The sequence below is a fragment of the Asparagus officinalis genome, chromosome 9 (assembly GCF_001876935.1).
Source record: "Asparagus officinalis chromosome 9, Aspof.V1, whole genome shotgun sequence".
NCBI classification, from domain to species: Eukaryota; Viridiplantae; Streptophyta; class Magnoliopsida; order Asparagales; family Asparagaceae; genus Asparagus; species Asparagus officinalis.
Window position 1 is genome coordinate 67,531,961 of NC_033802.1, and position 18,743 is coordinate 67,550,703.

Here is an 18,743-nt window from a genome sequence, read left to right on the forward strand (position 1 = left end):
GCGGTCTCGAGGAGGGCGGTGGAGGCCTGAGTGGGCTCACCGGGAACCTCTACGTGTGCACTCTTCGTTGTTGCCATGGATTGATAATATATCTTCTTCCTCTCTCTCTCTCTCTCTCTCTCTCTCTCTCAGTGGAATGTGAAATGAAAGTGATGGAGATGATCCGTTATTTTGGTAGGTGCATGCGTGGATGGAGTTTAATTAAAGGGGGAGAATTAGCTGCTTCATGCAAGTCCCCACGTGGCGGTCGGGCGGCTTGTGGGCACGACTGGCTCACTAAGCTCGGCGGGACCATATGCATTTTGAGCTCCCAACAGCTGGACCGACCGAGGATGATGAGTCCGGAGGACGGTTGATTTCGGAAAGCTCCGGTAGTTCTGCCAGATAACACCCCCTTATAACTACTTTCATTCCCCAAGACCCCTCTTTTAACTTTGAGGGGTTTTAATTAATTTGCGCAAAACCACTGCATCATGTTCTTTTTATGCCGCTAATTAAGCAACTTTGAAGATTTTCCTTTGACCCCCCCCCCCCCCCCCTACCACGTACCTGAACGTATTAGATTTGATGGTGTTATTTCGAGAGATTAATTAAAAAGTTAGAATCTTCGAGAGGTTTAGTGAAATGAAAGAAATTCAAGGGGTTACCCGCAATACCCCTCAAAAATTCAAGGGAATTTTGTGAAATTAGAATAGTTGATGCGGATTTATCAGCTGCAACACCCCCAAGGTTCTGGGTACTTATAAAATTAACCCCGAAAATTATAATTATACGCGATTGAGAAGATAATATTACTACTGCAATAACAAAGTCACAATCTTGAACAATAGACCATCGTCTTCGGATCTAATACACCTGCTGCATGTGACCCGACCGACCGGTTGGGAGATTCTAATATGACTCCCACGGTCTTGAATTCAACTCTTGACTGGGTAATCTTAAAAAAAAAAGGCATCTAATACACATGAAAGAATGATTCAATATTATGTCGACTCATATAACGTTCAGAGCACAAGCATTAGGGCTGAGCATGGTTCGGTCCAAACCGAAAAAACCGACCGAACCGATCCGAAAAAATCGATTTTATAAATATGACGGTTTGAGTCGGTTTGAAAACTTTTCAACCCGTTGCACACCCCTAACAAGCATACTGAGGGTTGTCAAAATGAATGCCTCTATGTAGAACCATGGGATACCCAAACGTTGCCATATATATATATACGGAATCGAAATAAATATTCCTACAACTTTGGATTTTAACGGCTATGTTCAATGCATTAAGTCAGCTGTAAGTCATTACACCTTACATTCTACGGTTCCTCTGATATTGTTCCAGGAAGTTTCTCTTCTTCTCCCTCCATTTCCCCCTCGTTTCTTCTGTTAGGTTCTCATGAATAATAAACAAAACTAGTTCTGATGCATATCGTCGATGGACCAAGCATAAAAGTGAGCTTCAATATACGGAAGTATATTTCTCTGTCTTTTCACGAGAATTCGTGTAAATAAATAAATCAATTATGCAAATGAAGTAGGAAAACCAATGGCACTAGCAATATGGATCTTCCAATTTCTAATATACTGGCAGAGGATGGCGGATCATATGGCAGAGCATGAGCGTCGATGCTGTTTACTGCTTTACTTGTGTCATCTTCGACTTTAATGCTCGATGAGCCTGAGTTGAAAAAAAAAACATGACTAGTTTAGTATACAACTAATATTAAAAGTAACACGTATTAGGGAGAAAAATGCATGGAGCACGCTCACTTTGATACGTATAGAACTAGGTTCTTAGTTTATGCAGGCATACCAAGCATATGGCCAAACACAAGGAATTGGATCCTCTTCGTCACAAGAAAAAGTGGTGAAGAGACCACCACTTCAAATCATACCATTGATTTCCTAATCGACAGTGGTGGCATATTGTGATTGATTCCAAATACAACACTTACAATATCCATATGAATTGCACTCATTCTTATGTTACACTCAAGAAGACAAATAACAGTCGTCCATCAAACAAACATACGCCGTAACACCTCAATAACATTTGCAAAATATTCTAAGAATAGTGGACGAAATCTATTTACTAAATTTTGCGATCCACCATATATGTCAGATGTCAACTATAATGCTATGTAAACATTCACCAACTCGCCAAATTGAATCGGATTACTCATCCATAATCTACAGAAGAGGGGACTTAACCGGAAAGGAGGTACAGGAAATGAAACTGGTTTTGAACCATGATCCGTGCCCAGTTAACCTCTTAATTGACGAGACTTGGTGGCCATATCATCAATCTGGTAGCTTTACAGCCAAATCCTAATATGAAGTCATCAATGGTCGGTATCCTATCCAGATGTTCTAACTTCATTCGAAAATCTACCATTCCACGTAAAGCCATAATCTTCTATTAGATTCTCTCTAAAAGGAATCTCCAAGCTAAGGAGAATTTAATAAAAAAAGATTTGGTTGGAGATACGACATGTCCTTTTTGCCAGCTCCCCCTTTGACTCAGAGGACCACCTCCTTAATCAATGTCCCTACACAAAGGCAAGTCTGGAACTTGTTTTCTTCATGCCTCAATATTGATCTATGACCATCCTCTATTCACGTTATCATGCCAGCTCGATACACTCTTGTCATTCTTCTCCCCCGGCTTTTAGGTTTCCGTTCCATTGATAGCATGGGATTACCTAATCCTTGATATCAGGTGTAAAACGAGTGACGACAATGTCCACTCCTTGTTCACTGATAGTGGGGGATTTGGTCGTCTCATGATATCTGATTAGTACAATAACCCCAAATGGAATTGTTTACATTAATGCATGTTGAATAGGGCATCTCACCCTATTTTTGTCTTCAAAAAAAAAAAGAAAAAGAAAAAAAGGGAGGGCTCAACATAAACTCAATACGAATGGTTGTTTGGCTAAAACAGCTTTTTTTTGGGTGGGGAGGGACAATTTGTCACCAAATATGTAAAACATGTGAAAAATGTTTAACGCCTGATGTTTGACAACGTGACGTGTAAGTCAGCATATGAGTGTCCAAATACAACGTCTACTATAAAAAGGATACAAAGTTGGAGAGGCTAATCAAGTTTTCTTCATCCCTTTTTTCACTCCAAAAGCCCAAGTTTTATCACATTCAAATTGCTATAAACTTGCTGTGCCTTCAGATGATCGCTACTGACTTGTGATGCGTGTGCCTTTTCCTGCTCTTTCTGAAGTATTCACATTAGATAAACCTCATATACAAGAAGTCAAGAGGAGAGTTTCTAGGGCATTTCTTCTTTTTCTAAAAATTGTCAATTAGCATCACGTAGAATCCTTAAACTAGTGCCCTTTGGAGGAATAAGATGCAATTTCTGCTAAAAAGGGGTTAACCCAACCATCTTCTTCTAACAATATCAACATAATGTTTTAAGTTTCCATCTTCAGTCATTAACTGGTGGTGATGCATCATTGTCCTTTCCTCCTTTCTCAAAGTACGGGTTCACTTGCTTGGCAGGGTTCAATACCTCTCTCATATACTTTCAATTTCAAGCATATTTCTTTCTTTACCAATATAGCTTGAAGTAAGGTTTTTATAACTGCAAGTTAGGTTTTAAGGTTTTATGATAAGAAACTATATTATCTAATTTAACTCGGCAAAGAGTTCAACATCCCATTGAGATGAATGACATCAACAGATAATGAAAAAAACTTGATTAATTATTTTATTTTACCTTTTCCAATTTTAAGTGATTTACTCACATATAAGCTCATTTACACTATATAAAGGGTTGGATGCTGATTATATTGATTTTAAGGAAAAATATTAGCTAATCAAAGTGAAAACAAAGGATTAACCAACTTTTTCAATATTTTAAACAAAGAGGAAAAGACTTTAGTGCAACTTACAGTCATAATCTGTCCAACCTACAGCTTGATTCTCAAGATCATAAATGACTAGCCTGTTCGATAAGGTTATATCTGCAAAAAAGGGGAAAAGTCTGAGCATGAAAACTAAAATAAGAATGGATCAAATACGCATGGTTCGAATTATGAAAGTATGAATTTCTCTTATGCATGGCATACACACAAAAGCAATATTCAATCAGAAAAAAATTGTTTTCACATATTCTACAAACAAACATTGGGTAGTAATATTAGAACCAAATCAACAAGAGCATGTAAAAAGTCCTGGAGATCGTATGTGTCATGGCAGGAAGAAACAGTAACCTCAAAAAGCCAAATATGACAAAAAAGGTCTTCTAATTCAAATCAAGAAAAGCAAAACCAAGCTTGAACAGTGTCCTATGCATACACATGCTTAGATCAAGACTAGCATTGATCTTGATACAAATGCACATATCATCAGTGAAAAACGTTTAAGTATAATGATCCACTAAAAGCACGCATAGTTGCTCAGTGATACTTAAGAGTCTTAGACTATATTATGTAACGAAGAATTTAATAAACAATGTACACCTTAAGTATAATGATCCACTAAATGCATAGTTGCACAGTGATACTAGAGTCTTAGACTATATTTTGTAACGAAGAATAATAACCAGTGTATACCTTAAGGATAATGATCCACTAAATGCACCCATAGTTGCTCAGTGATACTCAGAGTCTTAGACTAATTTTGTAATGAAGAACAATAACCAGCATATACCTCTCTCTCTCCCCACAATCATTCTTATATCATTTGACTACTGTAATAAGGGTAACCTTTTCTCTCAAAAAGTTAATTTCTTTGCCTTCATCTCTGTCAATATTGTAGATTCTCGTTCATTCACCAAAAGCTACAACTACTCCCCTTTATATAGTGATACAAAAACAAGATGTTTTGTGTTTAGGCAATGTGAGAGTAAACACAATTTCCTAATCACAATTATTCTCTCAATCACATTCTTAATATCTCTCAATCATCAAATACCTATTTATGCTCCTAATACTCTTGCATAATGTTATTTATTTCCTAAGTTATTTCCAACACTCCTCAAGCTGGCGCATGTATAACGTACACATCCAACTTGTTACAAATAAAATGCACTCAACTCCAATTTGTTATGAAACTCAAAAGCTTGAAATCTTCTGCGTGTGACCTTTCTCTTTGTAGTACTCTTGATCATCTACTCTTCGACTTGAATATCATCCACGACGAACAATCTCAACCAAAATCACCAAATATGGTACCTCGATCTTCTTCACATATCGACCAAACAAAACGATCCTCTTTAAAGATCTACCAAATAAATGATTCTCTGCAGGAATAAACCTAGCAAATGATCATCTCTTAAGGATCCACCAAACTAATGATCCTCGCTAGTGGTCAACCAAACAAACAATTCTCTCCAAGAATCAACTAAGCAAACGACCCTTTCATGGATTAATGAATCAAATGGTCCTCTACACAGAACAACCAAACAAACTATCCTTTCACAAATCAACCAAACAAATAATCCTCTCCTGGGACTAACTAAATAAACGATTCACTCCATGAATCCACCAAACAAACCAACAGAACAAACTAAGAGCACCACCTGATCTTCACCAAAACAATCTCCAAGCGATCAAAAGGAAATTAATCTTCAAAGAAGGGTATTTCAAGTAGCTTCCTACTCTTCCTGAAACTCCTGAAAAGCCTCATCATTGACCTGATCTCCTAATGAGATTGATGATAATGCAGAGTCCATTTGAACTAATCTAGATGTATTTTTCTTCAATTTAGGACATGAATACTTGATATGTCTGTACTCTTTGCATCAGTGACACATCACCTTCTAATTTCCAAAATTTATCATATCCGGAACCACGACCTCCAATGTGTCCTCTACCAGATCTTCCTTCACGAACTCCATAACATATGTTGTTGCCTCTAAGTTGTGCATCTAATGCTGATTTCTCCTCCATCTCCTTCTGAAAAGATTTAGGAAAATATCGCCTAGCAAATGATAAATATCAGTAAGTGAACCTGCACCAGCAAGAGCAATCTCTTGTGGCCATGCCATCTCATACTCCTATGATAACCCTCCACGAAAGGTCAACATCTCTAGCTGCTCACGTTGTCTTTGCATCTTCTGCAAATCGGATGTGATTGGAAAGATCTCCTGAAGCTCATCGCGAACTTAGTTGAACTCCGCATAGTACTTATTTAAGTTGATACTTCCCAACTGACATCTCGAAAACTCTTGTGAAACAAAGTAGAGTCGTGCCAGACTACTCTTTCCAGAGTAAGTTGACTCCAACAATTCTCACAATTCATTCACATTCGTATAATGAAGGCCTAGATTTTGTACTTTCATCTCCATAGCATTCAACGACTAACTCAAGAGCTATTTGTCGTCCCAATTCCACTATATTTCCTTTCAAGAAGGAGATTCTCCCGTCAAGTGATCTTCCGTCAGTCGCCCTTCCAAATTAATCAGAACAAGCCTCTTCCACTGTAGATAATTACTAGAGAACTACTTTCTATCACAAATCTTTCTGGTGACCAAGTATTGCAGAGCAAAGATATGAGCAACTTTCATACCAGTTGTTACAGTGATCAACCTATTACCATCCTCCAATTGAAAAATAAAATACCGAGCACCTTCTTACCTCCTATACAAACCAAACCAAACTCCTAGCACCACCCTACCATCCTTAACCAACTCCAAACTACAAGAAAACAATCCCAAATTGTAACATCACCACCAAACACCAACAATGCCAACAAAAAACTACTAACTTCGAAAATAACTCATTAAAAGAAAAGATGACCAAAGAAACTATACCGACTCGGTGACAATGATAACAACAGCGACGATGACGGCAGTGATGGCGGCAGCGGTAACAGTCCAATAGCGGCGTCGAACTGATTGCGGTAGTGACGACTGCTGAATGGTAGAGGCGGAGTGGCGGCCAGGCCGAACCAAGTGGGAGAGAGGCTAGGGCTAGGGTTAGGGTTTGAGGATTTGAGGGACTAGAGTTTGAAGAATAGGCTAAAATTTTATTTTTCAGAACCATGGCTCTGATGGCTCTGATACCATGTTAAACAATAGAATATCATAGATTCTCATTAATTCATCAAAAGCTACAACTGCTCCCCTTTATATAGGAATACAGTAACATGAAGTTTTGTATGTAGGCAATGTGGGACTAAATACAGCTACCTAATCACAACAATCACATTCCTAATCTCTCTCAATCATCAAATATCTAATTTATGCTCCTAATATCTCTCGCCTAATAGTATTTATTTCCTAAATTATTTCTAACAATCTCCATGTGGATTCTTAACTAGTTTAAGAGTTAGATAGTGCTTATAAAATAAGACCTATGTTAGTTCCCAATGTCATCTTTTCCTTTATTCTTATCAGAGGTTTTATGCCTAAAAAATGACATGAAATCACATTTGTGTGCTTATGTCTATTTATGAGCATTTTAATTACTTGTCCTAAATGTTCGCCCTCGTAGATCTTTATATTGGACATTCTAATGGTTTGAATGGTTAGAATTACTCAGTAACTGATCATTTTAAGATCTTAATTAGCTAAAAAGACATTTCTGTGATCATCTAAATTTACTAACTGTTGATCAGAATTCTCTATAAGGTGTACGTCAGTCTCTTGAAGGCTAGCAGAACACCTAGTATAAAATAGATTGTGAGCTGCTAAAAGGATGGATTGCACAAAAAAGATAGAGAAAGATAATTGTAAGTAGCCCTACCAATTGACAAGGCCTAATTACTGTTAGGTATTCATTTATCCATACCAGCCAAAGAAAAGTATCCACCTCTTTGTTGTATGGATGATTGTGTTGGGTTGCGATACTTAATTTGACATTATATTCAACCACTAGTTTCATTTTTCACTGTTTTAATTTTACAAATTTCCCAAGCCATCATAACCCAGCTGTGGATTCCCGTTTAATTCTTCGGGACAGAGTACATGTCCATCTCTGACATCTCCTAGAAATAATTTCTACTTATGTTATTTGATCTCAGTGCAAATTTCATGATTTGACCAGTCTTTTTCACCATTTTAAAATAAGACCCCATGCGATACCTTACGTATCTTGTTCTGTCTCTCTATTTCATGGATTTCCATCACCGCAGCTATGTCTCTAACCTATAGAAAGTATTACAAAAACATGACAATAGGGCAAGTTACAAGGGAATACTAGAAGGTGGTGAAATTACAAACACCTGAAGACAGGGCACATAAACATGTCAATACATTTTTTTTCTTTATCAACTCTCTCATTAATTTCTGTTCATCATTTAAACTGATTTCCAAGATTTGCATGTCTGGTCAACTAAGATTCTTTGATACAGTACATGGGACAAGATCTACTATCTGATGTCATAAACTCTAGTCAGGTAAATATTTGCATCGGTTGCTATTGGAAAAATGGTAAAAAAAGAAAATATACAATGAATTCATCAGATAAAAACCAGTTTTCCATGAAACATAATATCTGCTACGAGCTTAAAATTAACTAGTAAATAAGAACTACTAAACGTAGCAGCCTTGTAAAATTGACCAAAATAATTTAAAATGTTTTTGAACATAATCTCAAACATGAAACTATATGACTCGCCAAAGATGATTCATCCACTTCATAATCCCATCACAAAGGGAAGGAGCTTTCAAGAAAATGCAGCAAACATATAACACAAAGTCAATTAACCATCTAAGGTTATAGTTATCTATGTAATAATAATAACCTCTCACAGATAGTTCACGGTTAAAAAGATAACTCTATACATTTCTCCCTTTCCAAGTTAATCATATTAAATCTTCTGCAACTACAAGCATTATTGGGTGGTTCTAAGTAGTGTTAATTGTTCTACTAATTATACATAACGAAAATAACAATGGAAAAAATGTAAGTATATATCAAAAGAGAAAAGGACATTCAACTAGAAACCTCTACCTCCCAAAAGAATTGCATCTTTATCTCCATTGTTCTGCCAACCAATGCACCAGACATCCTACAAGGGTGCAAAATGTACAGATTAGGATTACAGATAAGAAACACATGCATGAAAAATATGTGTGGGTTTAAGTGGACAACCTAAAACTAGAGATTGTTCACAACATTAAAAGACTACCAATTTAAAAAAAGCATAAATATCTATGATGCAAAAAATCAGCCTACTAAGAAAATTCACTTATGATACAAGACCTATTTTTCTACTAATCAAGTTCATTTTGTATACACATGTATTACATGAGATATCATATAACGCTCTTTGTAAATGTGATCGTTTCCCTCATGACGTGTAAACTATCAAATTTCAGTTTAAAATCTGCATTATTTTTTCAGTTCATAATAAGAGTTATTTATGCTATCATGAATTATCGCAAACTCCAAAGATATAACACCAAGAGAACTTAATATTGTCGATATGGTCTAAATTCTTGAAGAAGTTTAAAACAAACCATGAAACATGTGGTTTGCTGATGTTCTGCGAGGTTTTCTTTACGATTAGAAAGCAAGAGAAATGTATCTTAAATGTTTTAGGGCTGGGTACCACATGTTGGTACGAATCCTTAGAATATTAATAGGTGGTAGTCAATCAAGGGATATTCAGGAAAACGAAAAATGATAATAGAGGAATCATTCTAGTAAGGATTGCTACAGAAAAACAACTTATTTCATTCATAAATCAAGAATCTAGACTTCCCTCTATCATAGAGAAGTAGAGAACAAAGAAGTAGAAAAACTATTGGAAATGGAGTACACCAAACTCCGTAGGATAGACAAGCAGGGTTTAGAGCAACAACCTGATAGGCATCACCTGAAAGGTTCAGATAGACTCAGATAAAGCAAGTCCAAAGTTTGCTTATTGTTTGTTCTTGCCCAGAAGAAGAATAATATGAAAGAGAAGAGGAAGCACATACCTCGATTTTAGAGATTTATAGGTTATTTCAAGAAACTAACCAATAAATAATGAAAAAGATAGTCCGATACTAAAATTAGCAGGGATTTGGTAGTCTTGGGTACTGCAAAACATATTAATGACCAGGAAACTGCTGAAGAGTAGGCTTATGTTCCACAAGCAACCTCCAATTTGGACTACTGGGAAATGGCTAGAAGATGGCAGAAGCCAAAGTGAAGGTCTCCTCATTAAGACCAGCTTACTAATTTTCTAGAAATTGCTAGGTTGAACTAGGATAATTTTCTGAGATGGGCAGTTATATGCATGAGCAGGAGCACAACTATACAGGCTGGGTGGATGATATTAAGCCCAATAAAACAAGGCCACAAAGATAGTTAAACACTGTGAAGGGTGATGTTTTGAATTCCTCTACAAGTCATTAATGAGAAATTCCTATAATTAGATGCATGCACATGAGTCCTGTTTAAGACAGTCATTTCAACTGCTTCCCTATCTAGATATTTACGGTCAAATCAGTTGTCAAATCTTCAAATATCACATTCTCACAAACTCTGACCATGGATGTATTTATAGGCAATCTTTCTTAATGCTGACCACATTGCACTGCAAGAACCCTGAGTGTATTGATAAGCAACAAACGACATGGATAATAATTAGTGCATTGCTTCTTTTCTATTCATATTAGTCATCAAACCCTATATCCATGCAAATTACCTTTTAAGTATTATGGCATGTGTTACGCATGCTGTAGGAATTTGCACTTTTCTTCACAAACAACACTAAAACAGTAATTTATCAATAACTTGCTAGAAACTTAACAAGTTCAGCTCAAACTATTTACCTTTAGTAACATAGTCTTCACAAAATATAGTAGAATAGAAATAAGCTCAATACTGGATGTATTATTGAAAATACAAAAAGTAGACAGCATCATTCAAGAATCATGACAGATTAACACAATATCTGATCTCTGACCTCATATTGAGGACCATAGTGAATTTGATGGAACATGGTAAACTAAAAGATCAGTGTATAAACAGCAAAAGGTGCACTGTGAAAATTAGTAAATTGTACTTATGCAAAGTAATTTTTAATAACACAAATCAAATGGAATAAAAATAGTATTGGATGTGTCAAAGGGAAATTAAGAGCCAAAATGAGGAGATGCAAGCATATAAAAATATTAACGGAAGAACAGATACACTAAAATGCTAGTCTAGTAAGTATGTAAAAACTACTACACCTCAACGAGAAATCTCAATGAAAACTAACACGTTATCATATGCATTTGTAGTTGTTAAATACAATATTTACCTTGTTTTTGAAGAAATAATCATGGGGTTTCACTTCTAATGTAACATTCATCTCAAAATTGAAAGTGACAACTGGAAATGCATCATCCATGCTGCATAAAAGAGAATAAAAGATGAGTAATCCAACAATTTTTAGAACTGGCTTGAGAATTACATGCATTATCTACACTGTACAAATCTGTGTGCATAAATCTGTGTGCAGGCGGATGCGCACACACAAACACACACGCATGAGAGAGAGAGAGAGAGAGAGAGAGAGAGAGAGAGATCCTCAGTACCAAGTACATATTTAGTTGTTAGTAGTAAGGTGACCACTTCTCATCTACACATCAAAGGTACATCGAAGGTGTCCACTTGAAAATGACACCCACTTGATTACTCGCTCATTAGATGAGTGGACGGGAAATGACCACGTCAATACCAAGGACCAAATTTAACCCTTAGTACCAAGATACTCATATTCCACATACGCACACACATTTATATTTCATACATTATATATGTGTGTGTATTTCTTTGTGTGTGTATATGCCTATGTATACATATATGTATATGGTATATGTGTGTGTGTGTGTGTGTGTGTGTGTAGGGTAGGGTAATAACACACACAGGATGTAACTAACTTAGTAACACAGACCAGTAAAAATACACCTTATCCATCTATATTGTAAATCCAAACCATTCATTGTTAACTACATGGCATCAAATCTAAGTGGATAAAAAATCATGTGGTTTGGAATTTTCATTGTTAACTAAAAATAGTAGCCGGCATCTGAGACAATTTCAGAGCATTCTTTACTAGGTGATTAGTCCATGTGAATTTTGATCTCCATGAAGTTTTGAATGCATAGATCACAATGAACGGTATGGATCATTAATATCGATGATCAAATACATAGTTGCATGGAACCCAGTTCATTCCAAGTCATGGGACAGGAACGGAGCCACTTATTTGGAATTTGGTATGATGGGGTAGGCTTATATAGTACGGTAGGGAACATAATACGCTTTAGGTTCCGTTTTTAAATGTATGAATCTGAGTGTCTTAGTGTACAATTCTCTGCAAAAGTTAACTTCAAGGACCGATAATGGTAAAGGAATTCTCAAGTTGCAATTAACGCAAGTTTTATTGTTTAGTTTTCCGAAAATGGTTTTTTCTTTCAAAATTTTAACTAATTTGAAGTCTAAATTGGGTCACGGGAGTTGCGAACTGGACTAGTTGGGAACACGATCCAATTCGCTAGTGTATCGCATTCCGAGATGATTAGAACTGGGCCGTGGTTTGCTATATTGTCCCATGTTCACAACATCTATGGTCAAATATGTATTTCTACGGGTGTGTACAACTAGGTTACACCGTCTGTGCACGTACACACACATATATATTTCCCACTTGAGAGAGACTATTTTAATGGATATCAGAGGGAGGGGTGGGGGAGGGAGGGTCATCCCTCCCTCTACCTCTGTCTGGTCAGAACATAAACTGCCAGGAGTGTCTGAGCCACTTTTAAGCGGTGAATTGATTGTGGATAAAATTGGTCTTGCCTTGGAGTAGATATTTTCTGCATTGAATCATTGATGGAACCTAGGCCCCAATCATGCAGTGAGTTGTTTAGAACTAATACAAAGACATGTTAAAATAATTATCTTATTGGTTGGTTTCACAGTAATGACAATGACTGTAAAGATTCATGTAGAACTAAACAGTAAACATAACTTTACAATTGGTTATCAAATGAATACCTTTCAGAATAACTGAAGCATGTAAAGTTATCCGTGCTGGTTGTCAAGGTTAGATTTTGATGATCTGAAAAGATCTAAAAAAGGTCCAAAATAAGGACAAATAAATTAAATGACTGCTGATAAAGTAACTAATAGAAGCAAAAGACGCAAACCTGATCAATCAAACGTTTGTATGCAATTTCAGGAAGATAAGCCAAGGTTGTACCACTATCAATGATTGTTCCTGACTTCTCTCTAGTTTGAAACATAGTGAGTGGTAAGCGTAGCATCTTTCCCCCAACATCAATTGACGTCAGATTGACATTGTAGTGAAGCCTATCACAATAACACAAAAGAATTTATGTTGATAACAAGTAAATCTTAAAGGAAAGAGAATCATGTACATAACATAAAAACTGCAGTTAACCATAAATATAGATAACCATAAATATAGAGCATAATAGGCATTGAGAGCAATTTCCATTTCTTAATAAAGCATTCTTTTGTATTACTTTACAGGGGGTCTCTGAATTAATTTGCTTCACCTGGAACAGGGGAAGTTAATTACAAAAATAACTACATTTCTTAGCATAATATACAACAATGTGGAAAAAAAAGACAACAACAACAACAAAGCCTCCAACCCAAATTTTTGGGGTGGATAACTCTTGCCATAAATTATAACCGAAAAAAATGGAAAAAGGCATAGCATATGCATTCAAAACTAAATCAAGCTCACGTGCTTTGTACAGTGTCAAAGATGATTAGCAAATTCAAATTACATTGGAACATTTATTCACCATTATGTCTACAATTCAAAAGTTTCAAGCCAGTATATGTGTATAATATGTCATGCTCTTCTGCTCTTTAGTGTTTGACCGTATATTGAAACAGAGGCATATATGTAATATTTGACAAAGTCAATAAATAATCTTATTTCAGAATTACCTTGGTGGCCAATGTGCTCGATACTCTTTAAGAAAACACCAACAGTACAAGGCACACGTTAAAGACTACAGAACTTTAAGTATACTAAAAGCTCAAGGGACAAAACAAGATTCGGAAAGCTACAAAAATTAAGATAATACAAATAGGCATTATTCCAAAGAAGTTCCTATTGATGGAGTATTCACCCATTCTTGTATACAGATAATTTAGGATTTCCAACCATTTCCATTTGGTTTATCTACAGCTGTAGAAAAGATGTGCTAAGTAAGAAAAATCTTGAGTATATTCATTACACTTGGCTATGTAATAAACAGCTTCTAACAAGAAGACATGTGAGTTGTGAGTTAACTTTTATCATTCTATTATAAACTAAATAGAATACTATAGCTATTAGAACACACGAAGGATACATTTTCATTAATGATCTATAAATAATCCAGGATAACCTACATTTTAGGTATCAAAGGTGTCATCTTCACTTTTGGTTCCACAACATTTCCAACAGCAAAAATTCCACCTCCCTTAATAGTGTCCAAGCAATGAGCAAATATCTTCCTCACTTTTCCAGAAGATGCCAGCTGAGAGATTGTGGAAGAGTTGGCCTGTCCAAAGCCCATTAGGCCTTCAATTCCTACACTTGAAGCCCCAGTTTGCTTAGAAGCACAGCTGTACATACAGAAATAAATTAGTTTGCATAAATATAAGTGTCCTACGCAAACAATAATTGGTTAATTAATAAGCAAAGGGAGCAAGTTTGCGGAAGAACATTCTTTAAGACTTTAACAAACATTTCATTGAATGTTTATGTTAGAGATTTTCATAAATTTCAAGACTCGTTTTCTCAACACAAAATACAAACACATACATATATTATATCCAGGCGCAAGGTTTTAAATATCGATTATCGGGGATTTATCGGACGGTCAAAATACATAACGGATAGCAAATATTGAGGATATATTGGGGATAAGTAGTATTTGTCAAAGTGATATTACCGGATGATGATATACATAATATAATATTCTAAAATATAATCTAACCATACTTAATGAAATATAAACATACCAAAATGTAAATAATTATGTTTAGCATAACTAATCATCGGTAGAAACTCGGGACGGGTCGGGTTCAAAGTGCATTGAATAGGTGCCCGTTGTCCGAAATCAAAACTCAAACCAAAGGCCAATAATTCCGATTTTTGGACCGACACTCTCTTTGAAACAAGGGGCACTTCCGGTTATGTGCGTGCTTCAAACAATTTTGTCTTCTCCATATTACCATATCTCAAGAGTCAATAATTTCTATGAGGAACAAAGGAATGGTTCTAATGGAGCATATAAGAATAGTAAGACCTATTATTTGTTTTGATACCTTTCTTTACTAAGTGTTAGAATTAATATAAAAATATAATCTTTGATCCTCACCATAACTTTGGAGTTTTGGTGTAATGGTTAGAGGAACTAAATTTAAGATGGTATCAAAGCAACCCAGGTTCAAATCCCACCGGCCACAAATTAAATGCGGATTTTCTAAAAATTGACACCACTACGTGAGTCCAGGTTTCAACCCATAAAAAAGGGCGCTCGACCTGCGGGGGCATGTTAGAATTAATATAAAAATATAATCATTGATCCTCACCATAACTTCGGAGTTTTTGTGTAATGGTTAGAGGAACTAAATTTAAGACTAAGCAAAAAACATAAAAATATGCCATCAAGATAGATAACTATCTATTAGACACTTCTATTTCCTATTTGATCTAAGCTTACTGTCTTTCTTTCTATGAAAGAATCGGTCGATAACTCACTTTATCGCTGCATTATCGGCGGCGATAAACATCTGAAAATGATACCTGATTTAGAATCGAACTTATCATAGCGGAAGGCCCCCAAAACCGATAAATTGTCGATAATATCAGTTTATCGGCCGATATTTAAAACATTGTTCAGACGTCTGTGGTGCACGCATGCATGCAACAGCGTGTGTGTGGAAAGTGAAAACTATAATGCAAAGTTGATTCTTGAAGACTGTTTATAATGGCTTTATCTGGAGCAACAGTAACCATCATATGCAATAGTCCCTCAGTTCATCTTAGTCTACATTTTAATAAGCCTACCTAAATATGAGATGAATGGCATTATCTCTGTTCAGACTCCATCGTATACTACCTAGATATACCAAATGACTTTGTTATTCCCATACTCTTTGTCCCAGATTCACATGGAAACCATAGCTTACTATTGAATAAAACTTATTACCTTCTAATTTTCTGATGAAAGGTCAAATAGAGAAAAACAACAAGATCTTTAATGTACCCATATTTTGGGTCATAGATATCAATATACTTAGGTCCTGAGATTGATTTTTATTTATTCATTTATTTATTTTGCGTGGGAGGTGGGGGCTAGGGAGTTTGCTACTTCTGGAAGGTTCAAAAGCAAACCTATTCTTTCAATTCATTTACATTTTATAGTGTTTAGTGCATAAAAACCAAACAAATCAAGTGAATATCAATTTCCCTTCCACATAATGCAAAGAGAAAATGAATATTTTGAAGAAGCACAACCCTCAGATCTACAGTTTAGGATGGACAATTTATTGAACCAAACAATAGATAATCAGTTAAACACATTGGAGCCCCACACACCAACTGTTGTTAGTAAAACAAACAATTTTATATTTTCGACCATCCAGTTTGTGCTCAACTGACACGAAAATAAAAAAAAACAAAATAATATAGTGTACAACCTGCAGAATATATATTAACCAATTAACTATACAGCACACAATCTGCACAATATGTCCTCAAAAAGGAAAGTTTAAATCAAACGGAAAATTAGAAGTACATCACTAGTATTCTCTCAGGATAGTCTAATTCCTAGAAGTTCAGATAATAGGAATGTTGCATGAGAAAACCAATTGACTGTCACTGACAGCATCAAAGATCTACATGCCAGATGAGCCATCAGCTGGAGTCTCCTCAAATGGTTTAGAGGAAAGTTGGTGGAATTCTATTCAAGGAGACAACAATAGTAAAATTGTGAAGGAAATATCTTAAAGTATCGTTACATTGATCTCCTCCTGTTGTATCTACTCTCTTTTAAATCTTATCAGATTGAAGCATATATAAACACCAAGAATACGGACCATTTTATTTAAATCATCAATAGCATTTGGTTAGTCATAATTATAAACTCAGAAAGAAGGCAGAAGGATTTCAGAATGAAAACGGGAAGGAACTCACCCGAATGTAACATTTGCACTGGCAAGTCGTGTTTTGTGATCCTCAGAAACTTGGTTGTAACTTAGTAGATCTGTTACATAATATCCAGTAGCCGAGCTGCCATCACCATATGTCGCTGTGAATTTGCACGGGTCATCATGGGCACATGTTGGACTCCCTCCTCCACTAAGTACACTGCAAAATGCTTCACCACACCCTAGTTTTGATACACTACTGGAACCTTCAGGGTCATACGGTGACAAGTCAGCCTACATAAGAAATAAACAAATAAATAATCTCTTCGAGTAATTAAAATAGTGAAACTTTTTACTAAAATATATAATTCCATCAAGTGACCTTCAAATTATAATTCTAAGTGTTGTCTTTATACCTATTTCTTATTTCTTTCCATGGTCAAAAGGTTGAGATCAACTCACAGTGTTGACTGATCAATTTATGTGCATCACAACTCACAAGTTAAAAGTTGTGTTTTCACTTAGATTTCTAGCTAATAATTGCAAGAGAACCATAACTCATAAACAACTTACTTACGTATTTGATTTATTGATTTATTTATTTAATGTAACCATTTGAAGTTGTGCACAGTGGTGGACCTGTATTAAATATGAAGTTGTGCTCTGTGGCTAATAATTACAATAAGGATCATTACACGAGAATCTCACATTCTAACAGCAACACATGCATTTGCAAAAGTCAATACTTTTACACCTTGCAAAGTTGCAATCTTAATTATGTGTTTTGCAAACGTGGTATGTCTTGCCATTTCAACTCCATTAAATATTCATCTGGAAAACACTGATTAATGAAGGACATTAGACTCGTTAATACTTTTGTGGGTTGATGCAGTAGTTTTTAGCACATATACTCAAATGCTGTTGTCATGCCCCGGTCCCAAAATTTGTACATAAAGGGCACATGGCTCGGTGGGCGATACAGCTAGAGAAGAGGGAATCCTCTCTCGTAGCTACATTCAGGCCTCTGTACAAATGTGTGATACCATTAACCTAACATCAATGTTTGGAAACCAGAAAATACTAAAACTCTTAGTTATTGCATGAAACCAAGAACACTGTCTGAACATCATAAATGTCTCAATCTATATCTCTCAAAAAAATGAGAAGACTAGAAAAAATAAATAACAATAGCTTCCATTTAATCAAATATTATCCCATCAAAACCCCAGCTCATGATCTGCTTACAACTCAACATGACATCTTAGAGATAAAAGTCGAGTGGGCCAAAAGATAAACGCCACTCAATTAAATGAGAGAGCGCCAAGTGGCCCAATAACTAACATGACATTTTAAAATAGAAATAAGATTATCACTAATGTCAACAAGAAAGAGTTCAAATTTCAGAATATGATACATGATATCTGCGGATCGATCATAAGGGTCTGATCGGTCAGAAGGTGTTGGGACTACAAATGTTTGAACACCAATTCTTTCGAGATGGTTTCTTGTCATTGGCGATGAGGTACATATCCAGTGCACCCGACCCACTGCGTTAACAGTGTATCGAAGGGATATCAACCTTTCAAACACCCGACCTAGTGAATAGAAATCCGATAGGAACACGATGTGTGGCAACACGGTGCCCTGACTCTATAAAGGGAGGCCAGTAAAATACCCCAAACT

At 35.9% G+C, this 18,743-nt stretch overlaps 2 protein-coding genes across 2 annotated transcripts in view; both read right to left on the reverse strand.

Annotated features, from left to right (window-relative positions):
* The window catches only part of LOC109824589 (oil body-associated protein 1A-like), a 3,463-nt gene extending 3,275 nt beyond the window's left edge, over positions 1-188 (reverse strand). Inside the window, 1 exon segment of the mRNA XM_020391218.1 lies at positions 1-188. This exon segment is cut by the window's left edge and continues 7 nt beyond it. Within this exon segment, the coding sequence (XP_020246807.1) occupies positions 1-77 (77 nt within the window). The 5' untranslated portion in view covers positions 78-188.
* LOC109823593 (aspartic proteinase-like protein 2) overlaps positions 1,074-18,743 on the reverse strand; it is a 21,655-nt gene continuing 3,985 nt past the window's right edge. Inside the window, exons 4-11 of the mRNA XM_020389872.1 lie at positions 17,107-17,354; positions 14,313-14,528; positions 13,088-13,250; positions 12,936-13,009; positions 11,194-11,284; positions 8,910-8,967; positions 3,903-3,974; positions 1,074-1,672 (exon numbers count right to left, since the gene is read on the reverse strand). Coding sequence (XP_020245461.1) covers positions 1,512-1,672; positions 3,903-3,974; positions 8,910-8,967; positions 11,194-11,284; positions 12,936-13,009; positions 13,088-13,250; positions 14,313-14,528; positions 17,107-17,354 — 1,083 coding nt within the window. The 3' untranslated portion in view covers positions 1,074-1,511. The remainder of the gene's footprint in view (positions 1,673-3,902; positions 3,975-8,909; positions 8,968-11,193; positions 11,285-12,935; positions 13,010-13,087; positions 13,251-14,312; positions 14,529-17,106; positions 17,355-18,743) is intronic.